The sequence below is a fragment of the Chiloscyllium plagiosum genome, chromosome 20, assembly GCF_004010195.1.
Source record: "Chiloscyllium plagiosum isolate BGI_BamShark_2017 chromosome 20, ASM401019v2, whole genome shotgun sequence".
Classification (NCBI taxonomy): domain Eukaryota; kingdom Metazoa; phylum Chordata; class Chondrichthyes; order Orectolobiformes; family Hemiscylliidae; genus Chiloscyllium; species Chiloscyllium plagiosum.
Genome location: NC_057729.1, coordinates 12376563 through 12399157, shown reverse-complemented (window position 1 = coordinate 12399157; position 22595 = coordinate 12376563). Strand labels below are relative to the sequence as shown.

At 36.4% G+C, this 22595-nt stretch overlaps 1 protein-coding gene across 1 annotated transcript in view; it reads right to left on the bottom strand.

Annotated features, from left to right (window-relative positions):
- Window positions 1-15965: 15965 nt before the first annotated feature.
- The window catches only part of ctnnbl1 (catenin, beta like 1), a 192568-nt gene continuing 185938 nt past the window's right edge, over window positions 15966-22595 (bottom strand). Inside the window, exon 16 of the mRNA XM_043710185.1 lies at window positions 15966-16766. Coding sequence (XP_043566120.1) covers window positions 16678-16766 — 89 coding nt within the window. The 3' untranslated portion in view covers window positions 15966-16677. The remainder of the gene's footprint in view (window positions 16767-22595) is intronic.

The window sequence follows — 22595 nt, the reverse complement described above, 5'->3', positions numbered from 1 at the left end:
GGCTCTCACATGACAGAGAATATAGGTTTTAACATGTGTGGATACAGCATTTGCATTATTTGAATAGAATGATGATGGGTATATGGTGTTTAACATTATGAAAGATAGATCGTGCTAGTTTCATTTTGAGCTATGTTTTGAGAAGATGGCAAATGTCAACAGAAGTTGCAATTTCTCTAATTACAGGCAGACTAAAAACATAATCTACCTATAGGAATAACACAAGACCTTCCCCAGATACTTTCCCCATCATGAGGAATTTCAAATTTTCAAAGGTATCTTTTGCACAATTGTACCAGCTATGTTTATTTATAGGTAAAAACAAGGACTGCAGATGCTGGAAACCAGACTCTAGATTAGAGTGGTGCTGGAAAAGCACAGCAGGTCAGGCAGCATCTGAGGACCAGGAAAATCAACATTTCGGGTTTCTGATGAAGGGCTTTTGCCCGAAACGTCGATTTTCCTGCTCCTCGGATGCTGCCTGACCTGCTGAGTTTTTCCAGCACCACTCTAATCTAGGCCCCTATGTTTATTTATATACAGTTGGTGCCAGTAATGCTTTAAATTCCATCCTGCAAAATAAATTGGATAGGTTCTAAAGCACTGTGCAACTACAATATGAAATGGCATTACTTATGGACACATAAATTACAATTTATAAAATAAATTAACGTTCCATAAAATGGTGATTGAAAAATAATTGCTCATGAATGCAACATCTGAATGTTTCACAGTTTAAAGTCAACTTCACAATAGCTCTTGGTTTGATACCTGAAGGGAATGTGGCAGAAAGAATTTGAAGACAGTAAAATATAGGGGAGAGGCAGGACTCACAAAAAGAATGACAGCTTCTGAATGAGGAGTAACAGTGCCAAATAATGATAATAGATTATTTAGGAAGTGGAAAACCAGTGAATTAATATGCTTTAGTTAATAATTTGACTGGTTTCAAATGTAACAGTGAGCCCATACTATGGTGAGATAGCCAGGTCAAATTGGCTTTATTTAACATAGCTTGTCTCGAAATCTTTCTACTCTCTCAGTAGCAACCTCTGTACTAAGCTAAATACAATGATATGGAGTTTTCTATTCACAGTTACAAACATAAAGGTTTAGCAACCAGATAAGGGAATATTCCTGCCTCATGAAGCAATTAAATTGAGGGCAAGTAGGCCTCAATGTACCCAAATAGCATCCTGAAAAACAGTTGTGGCGTCATCATGGATTTAAAATCTATATAGTATCAAAACAAAGCAGTATGAGGGTGCTACAAAGCATCTCACTTCTCAAGACCCTCGAATTAGGTTACATCTGGTCCTGATTCTGAATTGACACAGCCAGGTTAGAGATGACCAAAGAGAACAATTGCTTTGCAACAAATGACTTAGAGTCCAAATGCATCCTAATCAGTTTAAATTCATAAGAAGATACAAGCTGAAAGAAAGCATAAGTAATTTCATGGAGGAGGAAGATTAATGGTGCCTTAATGCTGCACAAAGTAATTTGAAGGAGATGATCTTTGAGCGTGCAGTGGTTACACAAACCAGAGTTAAATCTGACTTGTTTTGTTGAAATCCCAGAACGTAAGTGTTCCATTGACTTGCAATGTGTGAAGATAACCAACAGATCAACAGTTATACAGGGAGGCTGACAAAGGGAGGTGTTGTTTTTGATAGCCATCATGCCTGCATATCACTTGCAATAGATATCTTTCTGTGTAACCACATTGAGAGACTGGAGTTATGTTGTTGCCTGCAATTTGGAATTTGGGTTTGAAATCCGCACACTATGAATTGAACTGATTCCAGAACTGAATGATGAATAACTGTAATGATATAGCAAGCATGAAAAGCAGTGCGTTACAGAAATAAATCTTTCATAAGCATATTCTATATTTATTGACTGAAGATGCAAGACTTCCTAATTTGTCATCAGTATTATATCAAATAATCTATCAATCTTGATGAAAAATATGACATCTTTGTGATTTTGTGAACCTCAATTGCTTCCATCTATCGTCAGATGGTGTTCAGTGTTGTGATAATTTAAACACAGTGAAAAATGTTTTCAAAAATATGTTGAATTGGCAGAATTCCCCTCCTCCGTCATGGGTTCTAAACATGAGCAATGTAACAGCACAAGTAATATATTGGAAGCCTGGGGCTAGTGTGAATTTCTGTTGCCTAACATGAAGCAGGTGAAAGGCATCTGTATTCGGGAATCAAACCCATGTTAGTTGAGTGCACTGAACACAATAAGACATTGACTGTAATTGAGGACTGTTCCATCCAGTTATAGATTTGGTTCTTACTTTCAAAGACTGAAATCCAGACTTCAATAGGTCATTTCTAACTGAAGTAAAATGAATGAAGGCTTTAAATTTCAGTGAATATTTTCATTGAGATTTGTCAAATTCACAACTGTAACACCTTAAAACAGAAAACTGTAAAGGTATGTCACTTAAGTATCACATTGCCATGGTTACTTTCAAAATCTGTATGCAGGCTGATATTCTGGAAATGTTGAATCCAACAAAGAAAACATATTGATTCAAGTAAAATTCTGCACAAAATCAGAACTGCGAGATTGGTTGGTATTTTATATGGTTATAGACAAAGCATCATCATAGATTCTCAACATTAGATTTTAAAACTAAGCATTCATAAACACAGTAAGGTTATAAAAATATGATAAGCTGTTGAGGGATCAGAAATTAACGAAGCAGTAAGTGTGTCAATGTGATTAAGACAGCCAACAGAATGACCTATGGAGTAAGTATAAAAGATTATGTTTCATCTTTGGAGTGGAAAGATTAAACTGAGGATGTAGCAAACTAAAGGGCTTCAGCTAAAAAGTACTGCAACACACTAATGTGATACTATTACTTAAAAGATATTATAAAATTGTATAGATATAATTGTATAGAGATAGGAAACTATCTTGCTATATTTGACCCAATCTATTCTGGAATTACATATATCTTAAATTTCCTACTTCAGAATTAAGACAATGCAACATTTAAAGCAGCTTTCATCAGCTCTTTCCTAGAGAGCTGTTCCTGCTCTTCATGTTCCACAATTCCTTGGGGAGGTTGCACTTATCTTTGCCTAAGTTGGCACATTTTGACTAATGTGATCTAGACGGTGAGGATTTAGAGAACTAAAAGAGTGAAGTTTTACTGAAATTCAGAGAATTAAATAATAAGCTCTCTTTCTTTCCCATGCTAATTTTCTTAACCCTGACTGTAGCTAGTTCATTAAAGCAACTAGTTACTGATGAGTGCCTATAAAATGCGTATACACAAAAAAAACTCCATTCAGTCTATCTAAGTCATCGTGTTGCTTTTCTCCTTGCAGAGGCTGTTTGGCAATATCTTTAATCTTTATCCTGCTTGTTTCTCAGCCTACACCTGTCTGCTTCTTATGAATTCTGTCCAATTGTTTTACAAACTTCAACTGGGTCTGCATTCACAACAGTAGATGGCAGTCTACCCCATAATTTAACATGAGGGGTAATGTAGCTAAAACCACCTTATACTTTTAATGCAGTAATGTCAGTTGGGCTTTTACTTCAGTTGACTGGAGAATTACAAATTCACTTCAGTGACAGATTGTGCTCTTGTAAAAACTAGCGATGTGTTTCACACTGCATATCAACCACACATCACATTTTCTTTTGGGAGATTATGTAAATCAGTTGAAGAGTTAAATCTTTTGTTCTCATTCATTTTGATTAGTATGCATTCAAAAGGCAACTGAGTTTCAAGAAAGAAGAAATTAGATGATTTCGAAGGGCATACTTAAGATGGGCTTTAAATCTTTGAAAAGGAAGATGGGTAATCCAGGCTAAAAGATCTGATCCTGTTCCTTAAAACTCTTACATGGAATTTCTTATGTTGATATGGAAGATATTTGTAAAATGTTTCATGATCTTAATTAAACCTTTTCTATTGATTAATTTTAGATCAACAATGGTTACTACTAGACAAGATTGATACTTGGATGTAGTTTAAAGGCTTCCTTCTACATTGAAGTTGCTATAATTCTAATATCCCAGGTTTAACATTCCCATTACTCTCCCTGCCTCATGATGATGACAGGCATGGATAATGTAGACAAGGAAAAGCTCTTCCCATTAGCAGATTATCCAAAGACACGGGGACACAGATTTTGATGGAATGTGAAAAAAGAACTTTTTTTTTAATGCAGTGAGAAGAACAGCAGTGGAAAATGAGATAGTTAATGCTTACAAAAGGAAATGAGATAGCCTCCTGAAGGAAGTAATCCTGTCAGGTCATGTGGATGAAATAAGGAATACGACTCACTGAATTGCTCTATAAAGAATTGGCTGAAACTTAATAAGTCAAATGGTATCTTTCTGTAATGTAATGACTGAAAATCAGAACAGCATTTTATGATTGCAATCTGACAATGTACCAGTTACCTAATAACACCTCAGTCACATCATGACATTTACTCTCTCAGTTAAGGTGATATCTTTGCTCTGCTCACTCTTAACCCTAATCTAACAAGTTCATCAATTATATATTACCTAGGTAAAGCACCTAATTAAAGTAAATGCTTAGAAACATACATTCATAGAAAACAATCTCTTCAAATGTTCCGAAGGATCACTGGATCCAAAACCTTAGCTCTGCTTTCTCTCCATAGGTGCTGTCTGACCTACTGAAATTTTCTGGCAATTTATGTTTCTATCTCTTCAAATGATACAAACAAGTAGTTGCTTGTGCATTCTTTAAACACTTAGTGTTGCCTTTTCAAATGTCATGCTCTCAGCTGATGACACGACTGCACAAGTAAGATCCCAGCATGAAACCTGACTTGTTGCATCTTTTCTTCTTTAGTCATTGACATGGTGGTTAATCACTGAAACATATTCATGAAGCAGAAGGTTTTATTTAATAACTGTGTCAAAAATAAAAAGATTTTGATAAAAACAACAACTAGTTGTAGAACACAGTTATTAAGATCTCAAAAAGCACAACAAGACAATGTTTCAACGTTTTTCCCAATACTATTCATACAGGGATTCAAGCCCAGAGCAACTGCACCTCTATCAAGTGACCCTTATAGTTTTATTGCTAAAGGCCGGCTGAGACAGTCCAATGAGTTTTTTTTTCAAGTCTGATGACATTAATTTTTCACAAATCTGCAAGCCTAATTTTCTCAGTTCTAATAGCTCACAGAGTTATCAAAATCTCTCAACTTGAAAACTTCACGAACTAAACCCTCCTACTGAAGTGACTGGATTCCTGAAATCCTTCCAGGAGATAAGCTTAACTTGCTTCTGAGTTCAAACTTTGTTGTGTGAACTGAATTTAACTTGCTCAATCCTAGGCTCTTCTAAACTGAGAAACAAAGTTAATGGCCTTAAGTGTTCACTCTACCAGCTTTAAACAAAATAACACTTTTTCCTTACTACCACAAAGATATGTAGTTACCTGCTTTCTGACAAATGCTGGATTAAGGTCATTACTCTGGACAGACCCACTATTTTTGCTTTCTCTTTAAAGAAAATCCTTTACAGTAGTAACCGATATCTGTCTCTATTTGAAATCCAAATTCCAAAAATCTATATGCTATCATCACAAAGCATAAGCCTACAAATTTATTTATCTGATGAAGTTATCATTTTCTTTTGTTCTACAATTGGATTGGGACTTAAATTTTATTTCAGACAGTGTGCAGACGATACAGGGATACGGAACTTGTTATTATACTGACCCCTTCACACCACCTCCACACAGCCTCTTACAATCTAAGAAGTAATTCATTCATTGACAGAGACATCAGACACAAACACAGAATGAAGTAAGGGTATTTGGCAGAAAAATAAAAATTCTGTATAGGGGACCCACACCCAAAATGGGGAAAAATGAATTTTCGACTTTTTAAAATCCATTTTATTATCTTCTACTAAGATTTATTTTAAAAGTAGTCTTGGGTTCAGGTATGCCGATGAAAATATTTTTTGTGAGGGGAAAAGTGCATACATATTCTCAGTGTTATTTGAGGGAGCAGCTCCAGGATTGTCTTCGGTTTTGAGATGGATAAAGTGTTTTGCTTTTGTAGAGGAAGGTAAATATTAGTAAATGCAGGATGTGAAGAGAGAGCAACTGGGACATCATTTCACAGGTTGTTGTGGTAGAGGATTTGAGAGCGAAAATCTATGCTGTTCAATCCTAGCTCTTGTAAACTCTCTCAGATTATACAATACTGGTGGATATCTTCAAGAGAAAGAGCAAGTAAAAAGGGAAACTGGTCAATGTGAGTACAAAACAAAATGCCTTTTGTCCAGTTGTAGTTAGTAATGAAAGGTTTAATGAAACACAAAGATACAATTCCATTTTCATTTTAAAAGACCTTACAATCAGTTACTGAAACCTGAATACTTTGTGCAATTCTCTTGTTCAAATCTCTATTAAACACAAATTATCATGCCATTAACTATTATTGTTCATAGAGAATGCTGTAAGCAGAATGCAAAATAACTTTTCTTTATTAGAATGAAGTAGGGAATAAGGCAACACAAGTTGGTTCACTGATTCCTTTTTGTTTGAGAGATTGCCTACATTCTTTTACACTAATTACCCAATTTAGTGAAACATTAATAATTAACAAACAAATTCTAAAAGATCTTAATTTCTCCCTAATTCCCTAAACAGTGAAACAAAGATCTCAGGCGATTCATACCGTGGTTATATGACAATTAGTCAACCTTGCATCTCAAATTTGATAGTTTCAGAAATCCAGCAGTATAGACGTGGTCATATACTACTGGATAGTTCATGACCATTTTCTATACTTAAGAATTCTTTTGTTCAACAATCATTATCACTACTAAGCCTGCTTCAATCAAATTTTCTTCAGGTAAAGTGTGCCAAACTTACACACACAGCACCAAATCTTGTTGAACCATGACATTCAAAGGGATCCTTTCATATTTAAGCTTTAAAAATATTTGTGTGATATGTTAATGAAAGTGTGAAGTTAATCACCATATTCAGGGTGACAAAATGAACATGCCAATCAAGTGTAACTCCTTACCCAATCAGATTGAAGGTTTGTGGAATACAAGCACTAGAACTGTGCAGCAAGTGCAAGTTTGAACGTATGATTTCGACATCAACATTAGAGAAAGAGAAATAAATAGAATGAAAGAAGAGTGGATTAAGAGAAAGAGCAAAGGCTGAAAGGCTTTAAAACAATTTTAATTTAACATTTTATATTTTGAAAATCTCTAACAATTAAAAATTGAAAGAAAAATTAGACTTCATTCATGTAATAGTTAATTTACAGAGCTGGAGTGGTTGATTGGCAATAATTAACAAGTCACATCTTTAAAAGGATGCTTAGAGTCACTTTTGGTGAGTTCAGTTTGTATCTCCCATGTATATACAACAATTTCACATCATTCAATAGATTTCAATGGTGTAGGAGACATTGAAGTGTCAACTTCACAAAGTTAACAATGAACATATAAATTAGGAGCAAGAGTAGACCATTTACCTCCTTTAGCCTGCTCTGCCATTTAGCTCACTCTGGCCTCAAATTCATTTCCCTACCTACTCCTGATAACCTTTTACTTACTTGCTAGTCAAACATCTATGCAGCTCTGCCTTAAAAGTATTCGACAAACTCAATTTCCCACACAGTCTGGAGAACAGAGTTCCAAACGACTCTCAAGTTTAAAAAAAAAGCCTAATTTCCATCTTTTTATATATATTTTTGGAAAATGTGGAAACCCTGTGTCCAGTCCCTCCATCCAAGACCCCATACTTTTACACTTTGTTCCCTAATTCTAGTCTCTCCTAAGGGAAAACATGTTTTTAGTATCCACCCTGTCAAGACTCCTTACTATTTCATACATTTTAATAAGATAACCTCTTGGCCTTTTAAACTCAAATGGATACACACCACATCTGTCCAATCTTACTACATAATGTAACTTCCTCATCCTGGTTATCAGTCATGCAAATATTCTATGAGCTGCATTTTACACATATACACCATTTCTTAAATAAGGAATCCAAAACTATACATATAATCCAGATCTCATCAGCACTCTATACAACTGCAGCAAAATATCCTCACTGTTATATGTCATTCCCCCATCAATCCCACTAAATAATTGCAGAATCTGCATCTTAACTTTGTGTGATTAATGTATCAGCACATTTAAGTCTTGCTGTACCCTGGGGTTTGGCGATTTGTTTCGATTTAAATCATGTGTTGCTTGTCTATTCTTTCTGCCAAAGTAGACAAGTTCTCATTTTCCTACACTTTGCTCCATCTGCCAATATTTTTGAACACTTACTTAATTTATCTGTATTCCTTTGCAGGTACCTTCACAACTAAGCCACCTATTTTTGTAACATCAGCAAATTTGAAAATCATTGGACTGCTCACTTCATCCAAGTAATTTATGCAGATTGCAAATAATTGAGCTCGCGACAACCTGTCAGAGAGTCATATATTCATAGAGATGTACAGCATGGAAACAGACCCTTCGGTCCAACTCGTCCATGTCGACCAGATATCCCAATCTAATCCAATGCCCTCTAACCTCTTCCTATTCATATACCCATCCAGATGCCTCTTAAATGTTGCGATTGTACCAGCCTCCACCACTTCCTCTGGCAGGTCATTCCATACACGCACCAACTACTATGTGAAAATTTTGCCCCTTAGGTCCCTTTTAAATATTTTCTCTCTCATTCTAAAACTACATCCTCTAGTCCTGAACTTCCCCACCCAAGGGAAAATATCTTGTCTGTTTATCCTATCCATTCCCGTCATGATTTTATAAACCTCTATAAGGTCACCCCTCAGCCTCTGATGCTCCAGGGAAAACAGCCCCAACCTATTCAGCCTCTCCCTGTAGCTCAAGTACTCCAACCGTAGCAACATCCTTGTAAATCTTTTCTGAACCCTTTCAGGTTTCGCAACATCCTTCCGATAGGAGGAACACCAGAACTACATGCAGTATTCCAAAAGTGGCCTAACCAATGTCCTTTTACCCTGGACTTCCACAGTAGATGCAATTGTCAAGAAGGTGCAATAACGATTTCTTCCTCAGGTGGCACAGAAAATGTGGCTTGTCCATAAGGATCCTCACCAACTTCTATAGATGCACCTCAAAGCATACTATCTGTGTGCATAATGACCTGGTGTGACCGTAAGAAATTACAGGTGGTGGTGTGCACAGCCCAGGCCACCACAGGAGCCAAACTTCCATCCATGGAGTCCATTTACATGGCTCGCTGCCGAAGAAAGGCTGCCAACATCATCAAAGACTCATTGCACCCTGGTAATGATTTTGTACAACTTCTTCCATCAGGCAAAAGATCCAGAAGGCTGAACACATGCACCAGCAGGTTCAAGAACAACGTCGTCCTGGCCTTTATTAGATTGATGAATGGACTGTCTCACCTCAAATAATGCTGATCTTGCCAATGTTAATCTCCCCTAGCGCACACCCTGTGCAATGTAACCCTTTTGCCTCCATCTAAGTCTTTTTGATCTGTCCATCCTTGCTTACTATGATCTGCTTGTACTGCTTATAAATAAAGCGTTTCACTTACTTTGATATATGTGACAATAAATCAATGAAACGAAATGAAATCAAATCAAATATTGGATTCCTGTGACACACCCCTTCTAACATACTGGCAGTCCAAAGGATCTTATTGTATGCATAATCTTTTGATGTGACACCTTCTCAAATGCCTTCTATAAATTTTAGTATAGTATATTGCTTGACACTTTCTCAAATAATTCTACTAAATTAGTCAATCATAGTTTCCCTTTTCCATGGTGACTCTGTTTGATTGCATTGATAGTTTCTAAGTGCCCTGCTGAAATTTCCTTAGTAATAGATCCCAGCATTTTCCCCATGCTGGATGTTAGGATAACCAGCTTGTAGTTTCCTGTTTATGGTCTCCCTCCTTTCTTGAATACAGGAGTCACGTTAACAATTTTCTGACCTGATGGGATCTTTCTGAACCTTGAGAACTTTGGAAAATGAATGCATCAACTATCTCAACAGCCCCCTTATTTTCACACCAAGCTTGAAGTCTACCACAATGAGGGACCTTGTCAGGTCTTTGTTTTAACAATTTTCTTAGCTCCCTTTCCCTGGTTATTATCATTGATGAAAGCTTCGTGCTCCCTTTCACATTCTGAATCATAATCATTTCTGGAATGTTACTTTTGTCTTCTATAATGAAAATTTCTGTGTTACTCACCTGTCATTTCCCTATTTCCATTAATTCCTAAGACTTGCTTCCTAGAGGACTCACTTTACTTACTCTTTTCCTTTTTAAATAGCTACGGAAGCTCTTGCTATTTGTAGTAAGCTGCACTGAAGCAGCACAAGTTTTCAATTTGTGTTTAACCACACATCAGCCCCTTGCCTGATGATTCTGTACTACAATCATAAACCATAGTGAAACCCAGTTACTTTCATGGTAAAACCTGGTCCAATATTCTGACTGAGGAGTTAGAATTGTACACATTTCACATCAACAAAACACTTAATGGTGAAGGAAAAACAAAATGTGGATATACTGTGCATGAATCCTACTAGCCAGATCCCAAATACAATCAGATGGTTTCATTACCACTTTAATTTCACATTTCAGAGAAGTCCCTTCAATTATTTTGTACACGTAATCTTGAATTAGTATTGGAGAAAAGTGTCTCATCTATAGTGCAACATCCTCATTAAATACAAGGTTACATTTTACAACCACTAGTTTTCAAATCACTTCAGTGGCCAATTGGATAGACTAAAATGTTATCACAAGAGCACTGCAAAGTTTTGTTCATTTTTAATGACCATAATAATGATATTAATTTTATCAGTGCACTTTGCTTGATTCAGAAAATGCTGTCGAGGTTGCCCAAGCAGTAAGATAGCAATGCGAAGTACAGAAAGCCCAAATGAACTTTTATTGTAATGCACTATACCCTGCCAGATGATTTTAAGTTTAGTGCAAATTTACCATAACTGTGTTCTGATATTTCATACAGACGTACCTGCCATGAGCCTGTGCAGCTCACTGAGTTTCTATTACAATGCAGGCTATAACCAATCACTACATGAAGATCAGGCCATAGCCTGCAATCAGAACTGTCTCCAGCTATGGGGAAAATATAACTCAAATGTAGCTGAAATTCAAAGTTAAACCACTTCTCTCTGAACATGCGCAGCTTTGAGCAGCCTCAGCATTATCTTTTGGTGAATAATTTCTTTACACCATATTGCCAACAACTTATACCTAACTAAAAATCTCAGAACAGGGTTCACAAAGTGTTTTTGTGGTTGTGGTGGGACAGGTTGGACTGAAGGGACCGAAGGTTTCCATGCTGTACATCTCTATGACTCTATGTATGAGCAATACGGAGAGGCTAGGAAACATGGGTTGTTTTCTTGAGTGGTGGAGACTGAAAGAAGTCCATAAAATATGAGATACATAGATAGGGTTGACGGTCAGAATGTTTTTCCCAGAGTTGCAATGTCTAATACTAAGAGCATGCATTTAAGGTGAGTGGGGGAAAAGTTCAAAGGAGATGTGAGGGGCAAGTTTTTTTTAAACAGAAAGTGGTAGGAGTCTGTAAAGCACTGGTGGGTGGTGGTGGAGGCAGATATGATAAGGACACTTAAGGGACTTTTAGATAAACACAAGAATATGCAAGGAATGGAGGGATATAGACCAAGGACAGGCAGAAGGGATTAGTTTCATTTGGCATCACATTCGACATAATGTGGGCTGAAGGCCCATGGTGTACTGTTTTATGACTGACATGTCTCAAATGGGCTGGTACAAACATTACACTAAAATATTCATGTTACAAATGACACAACACAATCACTGAAATTGCATTTGTTTTTCACTCTTCATGGGATATGGACATTACTAGCAAGGCTGGTATTTATTGTCCATCTTTAAATGCCCTTGCGGAAATGAACAGCTGCAGTCCACGTAGTAGGGGCTGTTAGGAATAGAGTTCCAGGATTTGCATGCAGAGACAGGTGGTGTACCTATACCAGATAGATTGTATCTGCTCTTTCTTGATGGCAGTTAAAGATGGGCAACAAATGTTGGCCTTGTCAACAATGCTCACCTTAAATGAAGTTCTACAAATAAATGTTGACACCTAAAGCCTTTGCTATATCCAATGTGTAGAGCCAGGTCTTGTGAAACAAATGAGCTGAAGACTGGCATCTGTAATGTTACAGACCTCAGGAGCTGGATCATCCACTCTGCACTTCTCACTGAAGACAGGAATGGGCACTTCAGCCTCGTCTTTTCACTGATATCCTGGAAGTTCCCCATCATTGAGGGTGGGGTCATGTATGGAGCCTTGTCCTCCTCCAATTACATCTTTAATTATCTTTCACCATTCACAATTATATGCAACATCATGACTGCAATTTATCAGATCCATTAGTTCCAGGATCGACAGGCTCTATCACTTGCTGCCTCTGTTGTTTTAAAAGAAAAGAAATACTATATTGTAGCTTTACTAGGTTGGCATTGTGTTTTTCAGCATACTTTAAGTTGATCCTGGCATGCTCTCCTGCACTACTCATCTAACAAATGTTATTCACCTTGCTTGATTGTAATGATAAAGTGAGGAATGTACCAGGCCACAGGTTACAGATTTTGACTGAATACAATTCTGCTGTTGATGGCCCACAATGCTTCATAAATGCTCAAGTTTGAAATGTTAGCTCTGATCTGAACCTATCTTATTTAGCCTCATGGTAGAGCCACACAACATGATGAAGGGTATCCTCTGTATCAGAAAAAAGGTCTTCATCTCCACCTTGACCATCTAATAGCATTAATTGATTGTCATGGACAAATGTATCTGCAACAGTTTGGTGAGGAGTAAGTCAAATGCAAGTAACAAATTTAGTTAATTAGGGAACATACTATTTTAAATAACACTACCAATAGTTTAACAAAAATATGATGGGGCAGTAAATGTGTTAAATAGAATGCGTTCCTTATGCTACCTCTCTATTTTATATAAATGATCTCAACCCTTCTGAAAATAGATGGCAGCAAGGACATTAATATGATTAAAAAAGATAATGGGATGAATTTTTATTAAAAATCAGCTGAATCTCAAGTTGGGTGTTTCACGGAGGGCCCCTCTTCACAAGTGTGAGCAAGTCAAATCCTATTCTCTGCTGCTCACCTTAAGCATACATGACACCTCTAAAGCACCACCATGTGGTGCCAGTGCTAGAAGTACTCACTGCTGCTCGGACCCACCAGAATTCACCCTCTGGTTTTATATTTAAACTATTTCTCTTAAACAAGGATATAAAATATAAACCTCTGTGTAGGGTTAGCTGCTGTAGCACTGCCTTCTTTTCAGATGCTCATCATCTTGTCTGGAAGTGGTCTTCATGTGCCAGTGTGGTCATTCTCCACCATCATTGATGCAGTTCTCATCCTAAAGAAACTTGCAACTATTTAATTTCTCTACACATCAGCTGTTACTTTATTTTAACTAATAGCTGTGTTGATTTACCAGTTTTATTTACATTCAATTAGTCATGTAACCTCTGCTTTGTTGCAGGTTGCTTCAAAAGCTTTATGAACTTCATTTTGGCTTTCAGTCCTTTTGGCAATTTTGTTTTGGAATCAATTTCTGTTTTATATTCTTTCAAGAGGTGCTGAAAGAACTGTTTAATTCCTTAAATTCTCATAACTCACAGGAATAAAATAGTTGTAAATCATCTTACAACTCACTAGGGTAGCAAATTGGAAATTAAGCTCTGCTATTTCCAGAGTTACCACAGAAGTTAAAGGTTTAAAAAATTCACAACTTTATCTGATTTTCACACACACATAGATAGAAAGCAAGAACCAGGTTGCTGTATTAAACAAGAATCATAATTTATTAGAAATAATGAGACTCTACCTACAGGTAGAGTTATAAACAGTCAGCATATAACACCACTAATTAAAATATTAACATCCTTATAACACAGACAAGCAAACAGGATAAGAACAAGCTATGGAAGAGGGAAATAAATTTAAAAGAAACTTCAGTAGCCTTTGTACCAGGTTCTATGGCTGAGGTGATCCATATGATTCTTCTGCTAAACAGCACAATGCTTTGTAGCCATTTTTCTTCGCAAGCTTCCATCATTTGGTAAGATATCAGCTGGCTGGTTCACTGATAAAAGATATCTGACTTATTAGTCACAGATTACAACAACTGTTCCAGGCAAGATAAACTGGCTTGCTTCAAGTTTAATGAGTTTTCACATCAGAGAATAGAGAGACTGCTCCTCAGCTGGGGAAGAACTGAACACTTTTCTTAGTAATTTGTTCCCAGCTCTAAGCTGTTTAGTTTCCGGAGAACCAATCACACACAGTTATTGGCAGGCAAAGTGTCTGTATCATTGATAAATTGGTCACTAGTCCATAGACCAATCAACCTCTTGTTGCAAACTAGTGCTGTATGAGTACACCCCCTCAGCTCCAACTGAAACCTCAATAACTGTTGGTTTGTTAGGTCAAACATTTGTTTACAGGATGCTTGACATGGAGGTCAGGTTATTTGTTTTCAAAAGATTCATCCATACTTTCAAACATTGATTTAAATAGACTGCTTCACATTTCAGTTGCAGTTAGACAAAAACTACTATCCTTACAATCACTATTAAAATGATTAATTTATTTTATTATGCACGTTCTGTCTAAGATGTCCTTCAACTAGACCAGTATATATCAAAACTCGATTGCCACATCTAAATTATTTTGACGAAGGCCTGATGTTAATATTTATTCTTTCCAGTGTTACTTTGTGGCCAGAATGCTGAGGTAGGAACTTAATTGACTCTAAGATAGTTGAAAAAAAATGAGGCACAGGGAAGATACAGTAGGTCAGGCAGCATTCAAGGAGCAGGAGAATCAATGTCTTGGGCATAAGCCCTTCATCATTCCTGATGAAGGGCTTTTGTCAGAAACATCGACTCTCCTGCTCCTCGGATGCTTCCTGATCTGCTGTGCTTTTCCAGCACCACACTTTTTGACTCTTGATTCTCCAGTATCTGCAGGTCTCATTTCTCCCTGACTCTAAGGTATGTCCTGTTTATTTGTCCATTCTATTTTGCTAGTTCTCAATTGTTTGATTCTTAACAGACACCTTAGCTAGATCTAAACACCATCCCTAGTTTAGTAATACCACAATATGTGTATGTACTTTGCAGAATATCTGAGTACTTTAGAATGGTCAACAATCCTGCACTTCTATTAAACGGACAAATTCAAATCTTCACATCTATTGTGAACTGTCTCAGCACATTAAAAAAAGATACCGATGGCTAGAGTTTTAAATACTTTATTTATAGAAATGCAGGTTTACAAACTTTTGTCTTAAAGGAAGTTCCATCATGAATTAAACTGCAGTGGAAATGCATTTCGATATTTGTCACAATTAAAACAGGGTCCCTCTAAAGTTTCATTAAGGTTAACAATTACTCAAAACTTATTGTAAGCAATAAATTGAACACGTGGAAGATAGAGGATTTAGTTTGCAGTTAATGTAGAAACCTACATTCGTCCAGAAAGGAAATAAACAACTCATTCATTTAAAAATAAACAAATATGTTTGTCTGTGGAGACCAATTTTCTCTATACCTTAGTTCACTGCTAAAGAAGTGATGTTGACTTGTCTTTCTACTGGTGCCCAGTGAAGTTAGCTATTTAGTGACTGAATTTTATAGATAATCACAAATGATACTGGTGATACAGATAAACACTGAATGATGAAAATTCAAAGAAAATTGAAAATGACAAAATTATCTCTGTAATTAATCAGCATTTGTAAACAGACAAAAGAAAAGGCGAACAGATTTTGGGTGGGGATCCTTCACTAGAAATTTTCTCTTTTCAGTTTCTGACATGTTTGTCCATTTTTTCCCTGATTTTATTTCTGGTTAGAAAATGTAAAATTTCAGGGAAATGTCATTCAAACCATAGGTTAAGACATACATACACCTCAACTTCTGATCAGCAGAGCAAAATGTTATTACAATAAGTTCATCTGGTATACAAGATGGAAAGCAACATTTGTATTCACACATGAAACACCAAGTGGAACTGCAAGCTTCATAATATGGTTCAATTTTACATATATTTGAGGTGAACAGTTTGTAACAGGTATATTTATATCAAAACAAACACATTGTCTTCAGAAAAAATGCAAGTCAGACACTTTAGTTGAATAGTGCACCAATTTCAGTACAAAGTATCAATGGCTGTTGCCACAGATTGTGTGTTGTGTTCTGCATAATGCAATATTGGTTAAAGCTTAGAAAAAATAGGTTTGGTTTTGAAAGGAAATCATTACACAATAGTTTTTTATTAGAATGTGTGAAGATGTCTGTTGTAGGAGTGGCAATTTTTAACTGATTATTGTGGTGCTTCATCAGCATTGTCGTTCTTTACTGTGAGGGAAGCAAATTATTCAAACTTGTTGCTCAGTTGATTAAAATCAACATCACTGCTGTGTTCCCAGTCTAATAAAATTCAGGGAAGGTTTTGTAGGTCTACCTCAGACTGTAAGCTCGCTATAGTATCTCACAAGACATATTTAATATTTACAGACTAACAATATTGTGTTCTTAAAAATTTTCAAGTAGAGCCAAGATTCTTTTCTGTTCACTTTCTTTAAACTCATCATTCTTCCCATCGCCAATATTTTCTGCATATTCTGGAAAACAGGTTTAAAAAAATGAAGGATGCAGAGACAGTTATGTTTCAGATTAAATACCACATTCATTTCATGATTCAAATGCACTTTCCCTGCAAATCATGTACCATTATAACACAAATGAAGAATACTTAAATATGCAAAATCTCTAAGTGCCATAATGGAAAAAAAAATTCAGTACACGCTTCAACCTGCAATATACGTTTCTGTATGATTCAAGTAACTTCTCTGTTTGAATTCAAATAATACTTGGAAAACATCATAATCAGATTCCTGGCAGTGTTAAATTAAAACAATGGGCAGGATCTTGTCATGGTGTCAGGGGTCTCTCTTGATAGCTAGAGAGATAGGGAGATTGGTGCTCTCTCTTTTCAGGAAGGTCCTCCAAATCATGAACCAATTAGGCAGCAGTGAGCCAGCACTGGAGCATCCCTTGGAATCAAGACTCCATGGGTAAAACTCTTACTGTTTGAGGTCTCTCAGAGGTGGATAGTTTTTGTAGTTAGTAGCTCTTAGAGGAGGTGTTTTCTGCTGTTTAAATGACAGGATCCTCAATAACACAATGGTCCAGAAGATTTGTAAGTAATGCTGGGAAGGTTTTGCATCTTTGAGATTGGCTTTGAGAGGCACAAGATGTCTTTCAGTAGGTCTCTTTTCCACGTGTCAAGTCCCTCAACCAGGTAGGGGGCCTTGAGGTACAAATCTAATAAACTGTATAATTTTCATTTAATATTAAATGCTGGGATGGGATGAAAATGATGGACGAATGAGCTTGGCACGTTGAATGGGCTACCCCTTCCTCAAAATGTTAGTGGTGAGTCTACTGTACAGCATGTTTGATTTATGAAATAACTTATATAATAGCTTTTCCACCCTTTGGACATCTATTTAAAGGATGCACTATTTTGTCTAAAGTTCACTCAGTTATAACGTAGGAAAAACAGTCAGTCAGTTTGTACGCAGCAGCAACCATCGCCTCACAAACAATGAGAAAGACTAAAAATACCCATCTTAATATTTATTCAAATATAGTGGAAATAATCTAATGAATAGCTGGTGGTTTAAGGTGAGAGATTAACATGTACTTTAATCTAATTTATTTTAGAGGTTGGATTTAGGATTAATGGCATTAAAGTTTCGGACTGTGTGTACAAAAAGTTTAACCATTAACTTCAGTGATGTTTTATTTTTAAAAAAACAGTAATGATGGAGAAGTCTCTGGGCAATGATGAGAATTTGCTTTCATTGGAAGAGTATTAACAAGTGGGCCAAGTAAACATTAAGGAACATCAGCTTACTTGCTGTTTAGAAGGAGCTTTCATTTGTCAAGTTGCAGAAATCCAGATTGAAGTTAGACATATAAAACAGTTTTCCCTCGAGGACAGAATTGGGTTCAGAAAATTTAGGAAATAGGTTACCTCAGTGTGAGGACATTAATTGAAAACAGCAGACCAGAAACATTTAGTTAGAATCCTGAAGAATTACTGGAAGCAGAGAAATTTTAAGCTTAGGTGTGAGACTAATCGAGAAAAAAGCTACCAAATTCTCAAGATTGGTGATTGAAAGAAATGGATAAGTTAAACCTATAAGTATGACAGAGACACAAATGCTCGCTGGTAATTGAGTACTATAAAGTGATAGTATTAGGACAGATGGGATTGCAATTTTACTGTGTTTTGAAATATCAAATTGTACTTTATGTAACATTTATTCTAATCTATGACTGTTTTATTCTATTTTATCTTTTACTTTGGGTAACAAATCCTTTCATTCTTAAAACTGGATATGTAGCATTCTGTGCTTGCGTTTTGGTGATAAACACCTCAGTAAATTTAAAACAAAATTTGATTTTATTAAGCAGCTTTAGGTGTGGGATCTGATTTGCCAGTAATAACATCAGCTAGGATCAGAACAGTCATATACTATATGTGTTAACCATTATGGCAACACACATTCTTGTAAAACATGAATTACTAACCCAATATTCTGCTTAATGTAGTTCTAATTTTCCATCTTATTGCCTTATGAACTGCATTACTGTTATACAGTGACTACATTTAAAAATATCATATTTTTTACAAATATAAAAAGAAATGGATCCAGAGATAAAGGAGGCGGATACACTAGTAAGAGTGAGAAAAAGCTAACACAAACGCTGACCTTTAGCTTTGTGACAAATAAATCCATCAACTCAATCTGTTCAAAGTTGAGGGTGGATGGTGTAGAAAAACAGATTTCAAACAAAAAGCTGATGGTGCTGAAATGGAGTCAGAGCTACGATAAATCAGAACAATACAATTTTGGAAGAAAATGGGCTTTAGGTCTGAGAAGTCTATTTAAACAGGAAATAATTAATTGAATTAATTTGAAGTTCAACCGGATACACCTCTAAAAATATTAATATTCTCAAGTCCTGTTTGCTAACTCAGTCTCTCAAAGGAAAACAATTAGCATGTAGGTAAATAAAGTCTTCCAGAAGTCTGGTAATAAATGGAGAGAAATTTAACAATCTTACAGACAATTTTCCCAACCATAAGACCTGGCTCCTCAAGATGAATAATAGCAATTTGCTTTTATATCATCTTTGAATTTTGTAAAAAAAAGTATGGGCCAAGAGATCACTAATGGCCTGCGAAACATTCTGCACCTTTAAATCTGATTTTGAGTTTTAACTCCATTTTCTTACCGACTCTCCAGATACCGTGATTCCTGGGGGAATACCACTAGAGCGGAGATTTCCAAAGATTCCTTATTTTGTGCGTTTTTTGACGATTTTACTTCTACGCTAATGGAGAAACAAAGCCTCTGGGGAAAGATGGGAATGAGTGGGACAGTGTGGAGGGCACCTTGGAGGTGCTATGGTTACATCTCCAGTTATTAGTTGTGGAAAAGAATAGATGTTTTGGAATCAATTGTTGGACAACAGGTCAGGCAGCATCTGAGGAGCAGGAAAATCAACGTTTTGGGCTTGAGCCCTTCATCAAGAATTCCTGATGAAGGGCTTATGCCCGAAACATTGATTTTCCTGTTCCTCAGATGCTGTTTGACCTGCTGTGCTTTTTCAGCAGCATACCCTCGATTCTAACCTGCAGCATCTGTAGTCCTCACTTTCGCCTGTTTGCGTTTGTGCTAAGAGCCTAAATCAAAATGGTGACTGTGATTTCATTACATCTCCCAGAATGACAAAGCACACGGTCTTGAGGAACCAATACAAAGTTCAATTTGACAATAATAAATGTATCACCAGGGTTTAAAAAAATCCAATGATAAATTTAACACGTGCCAAATGAAACAGATTGAAATAAGTGGTGAATCCAAATCAGGGAATGGAATGGCACTATTTGTGGAAGACAATGTATGAAAACATATCAATTTGCATCAGAACTACTGCTAATGAGAAAAAGTCAAAACTCTAGGAGCTTAAAATAAAAGTCAAATAAAATATAATTGGACCACAAAACTGTTCAACAAGGACAAATGCATTCAAAAGTAAACTCCAAGGCAGTGGACTGGATTTTTGGACAAAGGCCCCGAAATACAGAGTTTGTTTTTAGCGAACAACTGCAAAACGTCTTACATTTTCTCAATAGGTTTCTAAACCAAACATATGACAGATCAAAAGACTGAGTATCTGTTGGCTAACAAAGCACGAGATAACAAAGAGGGTGGAATTGGACACTGTGGAGTGTAATTGCTGGGTATACAGAAGTCAGATTTTTGGATGGTCAGGAAACACCACCCCCCCTCCTCCAACAGACTTGAAAGCAATACTGTAAATATATTTTCCTCAGGGATTTGGTTCCTCCTGCATTATTCTACCTGCTGGGATTCTCAAGCCTGAGGAAACCTAATGTGCATGAAATAAAATTTAAAAATGCATTTAAATGAGCCAACTTGCAGAGGAATTTGGTCTCGATTGAGCTCCGGATTCAGAATTTTAAATTTTTTGCCCTGTATATTCCTCCTAATTCATTTGTCCTTTCTCACATATCCAATTTGATGGACATAATTTTGCTCTACAAACAGTATAACCAAAATTAAGGCTCAGATATCATGCTTGTTTGGACTCACATTGCTATAGAAATGCACTCTCTGACAGAACTGCTATGAGCAGCCATAAATTTGAGCCACTCTATTCCATCCTTTCCTCAAGTATTGCATCTTTACTGTAATATAAGTGCGCTTTTTGAAAATGGTTACTGTATATGTAGCAGCCAAAGTATTCATATTGAACAGTTCATTGAAACTGTAGGGAATCATGAATGGTGGGACATGATGTGTACAATATAGCATAAGATTTCATATGTATTATATACAAAACGACTGTTTATTATCTCACTCATCTGATTCATAAAACACATTAAACAGGTATTGCAATGCTTCCGAGTCCTTAAACATATTAGAAACAGATAACAAACTTAATTCTACTATGCCTCTACTAAACAGCTTGGGGAATAATAACAAATCAGCCCATCAGTGCTTTGGCTCCTTTAACACAGATTTCCTCAGTCACTCAACCACCACTTTTCACAGTGGAAGCTTACGTCTAACGTTTTCGTTCAATTTTAGAGCAGAATATTTGACCAGTGACAAGGTATCTGATTGATTGACAGACAGAAAAGCAGCACAGAACTGATAATATAGACCTCGATTTGTTTCAGCAACTTTTCATCATTATTAACTCAAAAGAGAAACCAATTTAAGCAGGGACGTTGCCTCTACTTGGTTGATATTGACTTGTAAGGCACAAACGAACTCATGGGAAAAATTGAGACAGCAAAATCTACAAATCTACCATGATTTTCTTGAGACTTGCATGAACATAAACTATCTAGCTCCCCAAGTCTGGCAGCCTTCCCATGAATGAGCATAAAACCTCATTAAAAACAAACTTGGCAGAAAGGATCCAAGGAGACCAAACTAACTTCATTAATAAAAGGAGTTCTCTTTAAAATGACTGAAAGAATGACAATATCTCACTGGTGACTTGAGCTGCTGCTGTTCATTCAAAGGCATGAAAGATCACTAAGTTCTGAATACTGAATGAATGAATAATCGATGATTGTATTTTATATAAGTGACAGAACACGAAAAATCTAATTTGCTATGGTATTCAGTTGACTGTGCAGCTGCATTCTCATACCCACACAATATTCAGATTTTGAAGAAAACTTAATTGCAGTGGTATTTATTTTTAATAATTCACAACTGTAAATAATCCATTCATGTAAGGAATTAAATTGGGAATTTGAATTTATACTTGTAAGTGTGACGCCTGTGATGTCAACAGAAGCATTGGGATAAATGTCACTGTGTAAGTAAGCGAACAATACCATAAGTAATAAGGCCAAATTAGAAACATCTTGGATTAGTTTTAGAAACATGGGTGAAGAAGTCACTGGAGATGTGATTAATTTAGAATGGCATTATGGTTGGTGCAGACAAGGTGGGCCGAAGTGCCTGCTTTTGTGCTGCACTTTTCTACGTTACTGTGCAACAGTGTATGATGGATTGCAGAGACAGGGCAAGATTAAAATACTGAGAAGGTCATTAAAATCAAGCCATTAAACCAATCATATCATATAAAATAGGTCTCCGCATGGGATGGTGATTTTATATGTATAAAATGTGTTCTGCTGTAAATCTTTAAGATCTGCTGAAGTAAAAATCAGACATTACTGCAATTCAAGACACTGGTGCAGCAGAACTTGAGTTCAAACCACGTGATACAATTACTGAAAGTGGCCATCCATCACTGCCCACATGGTGCCCTGTGCTGCCAGGAAAAAAAAAAGACAGAATAAAGTCACTTCCCACACCTGCACACAC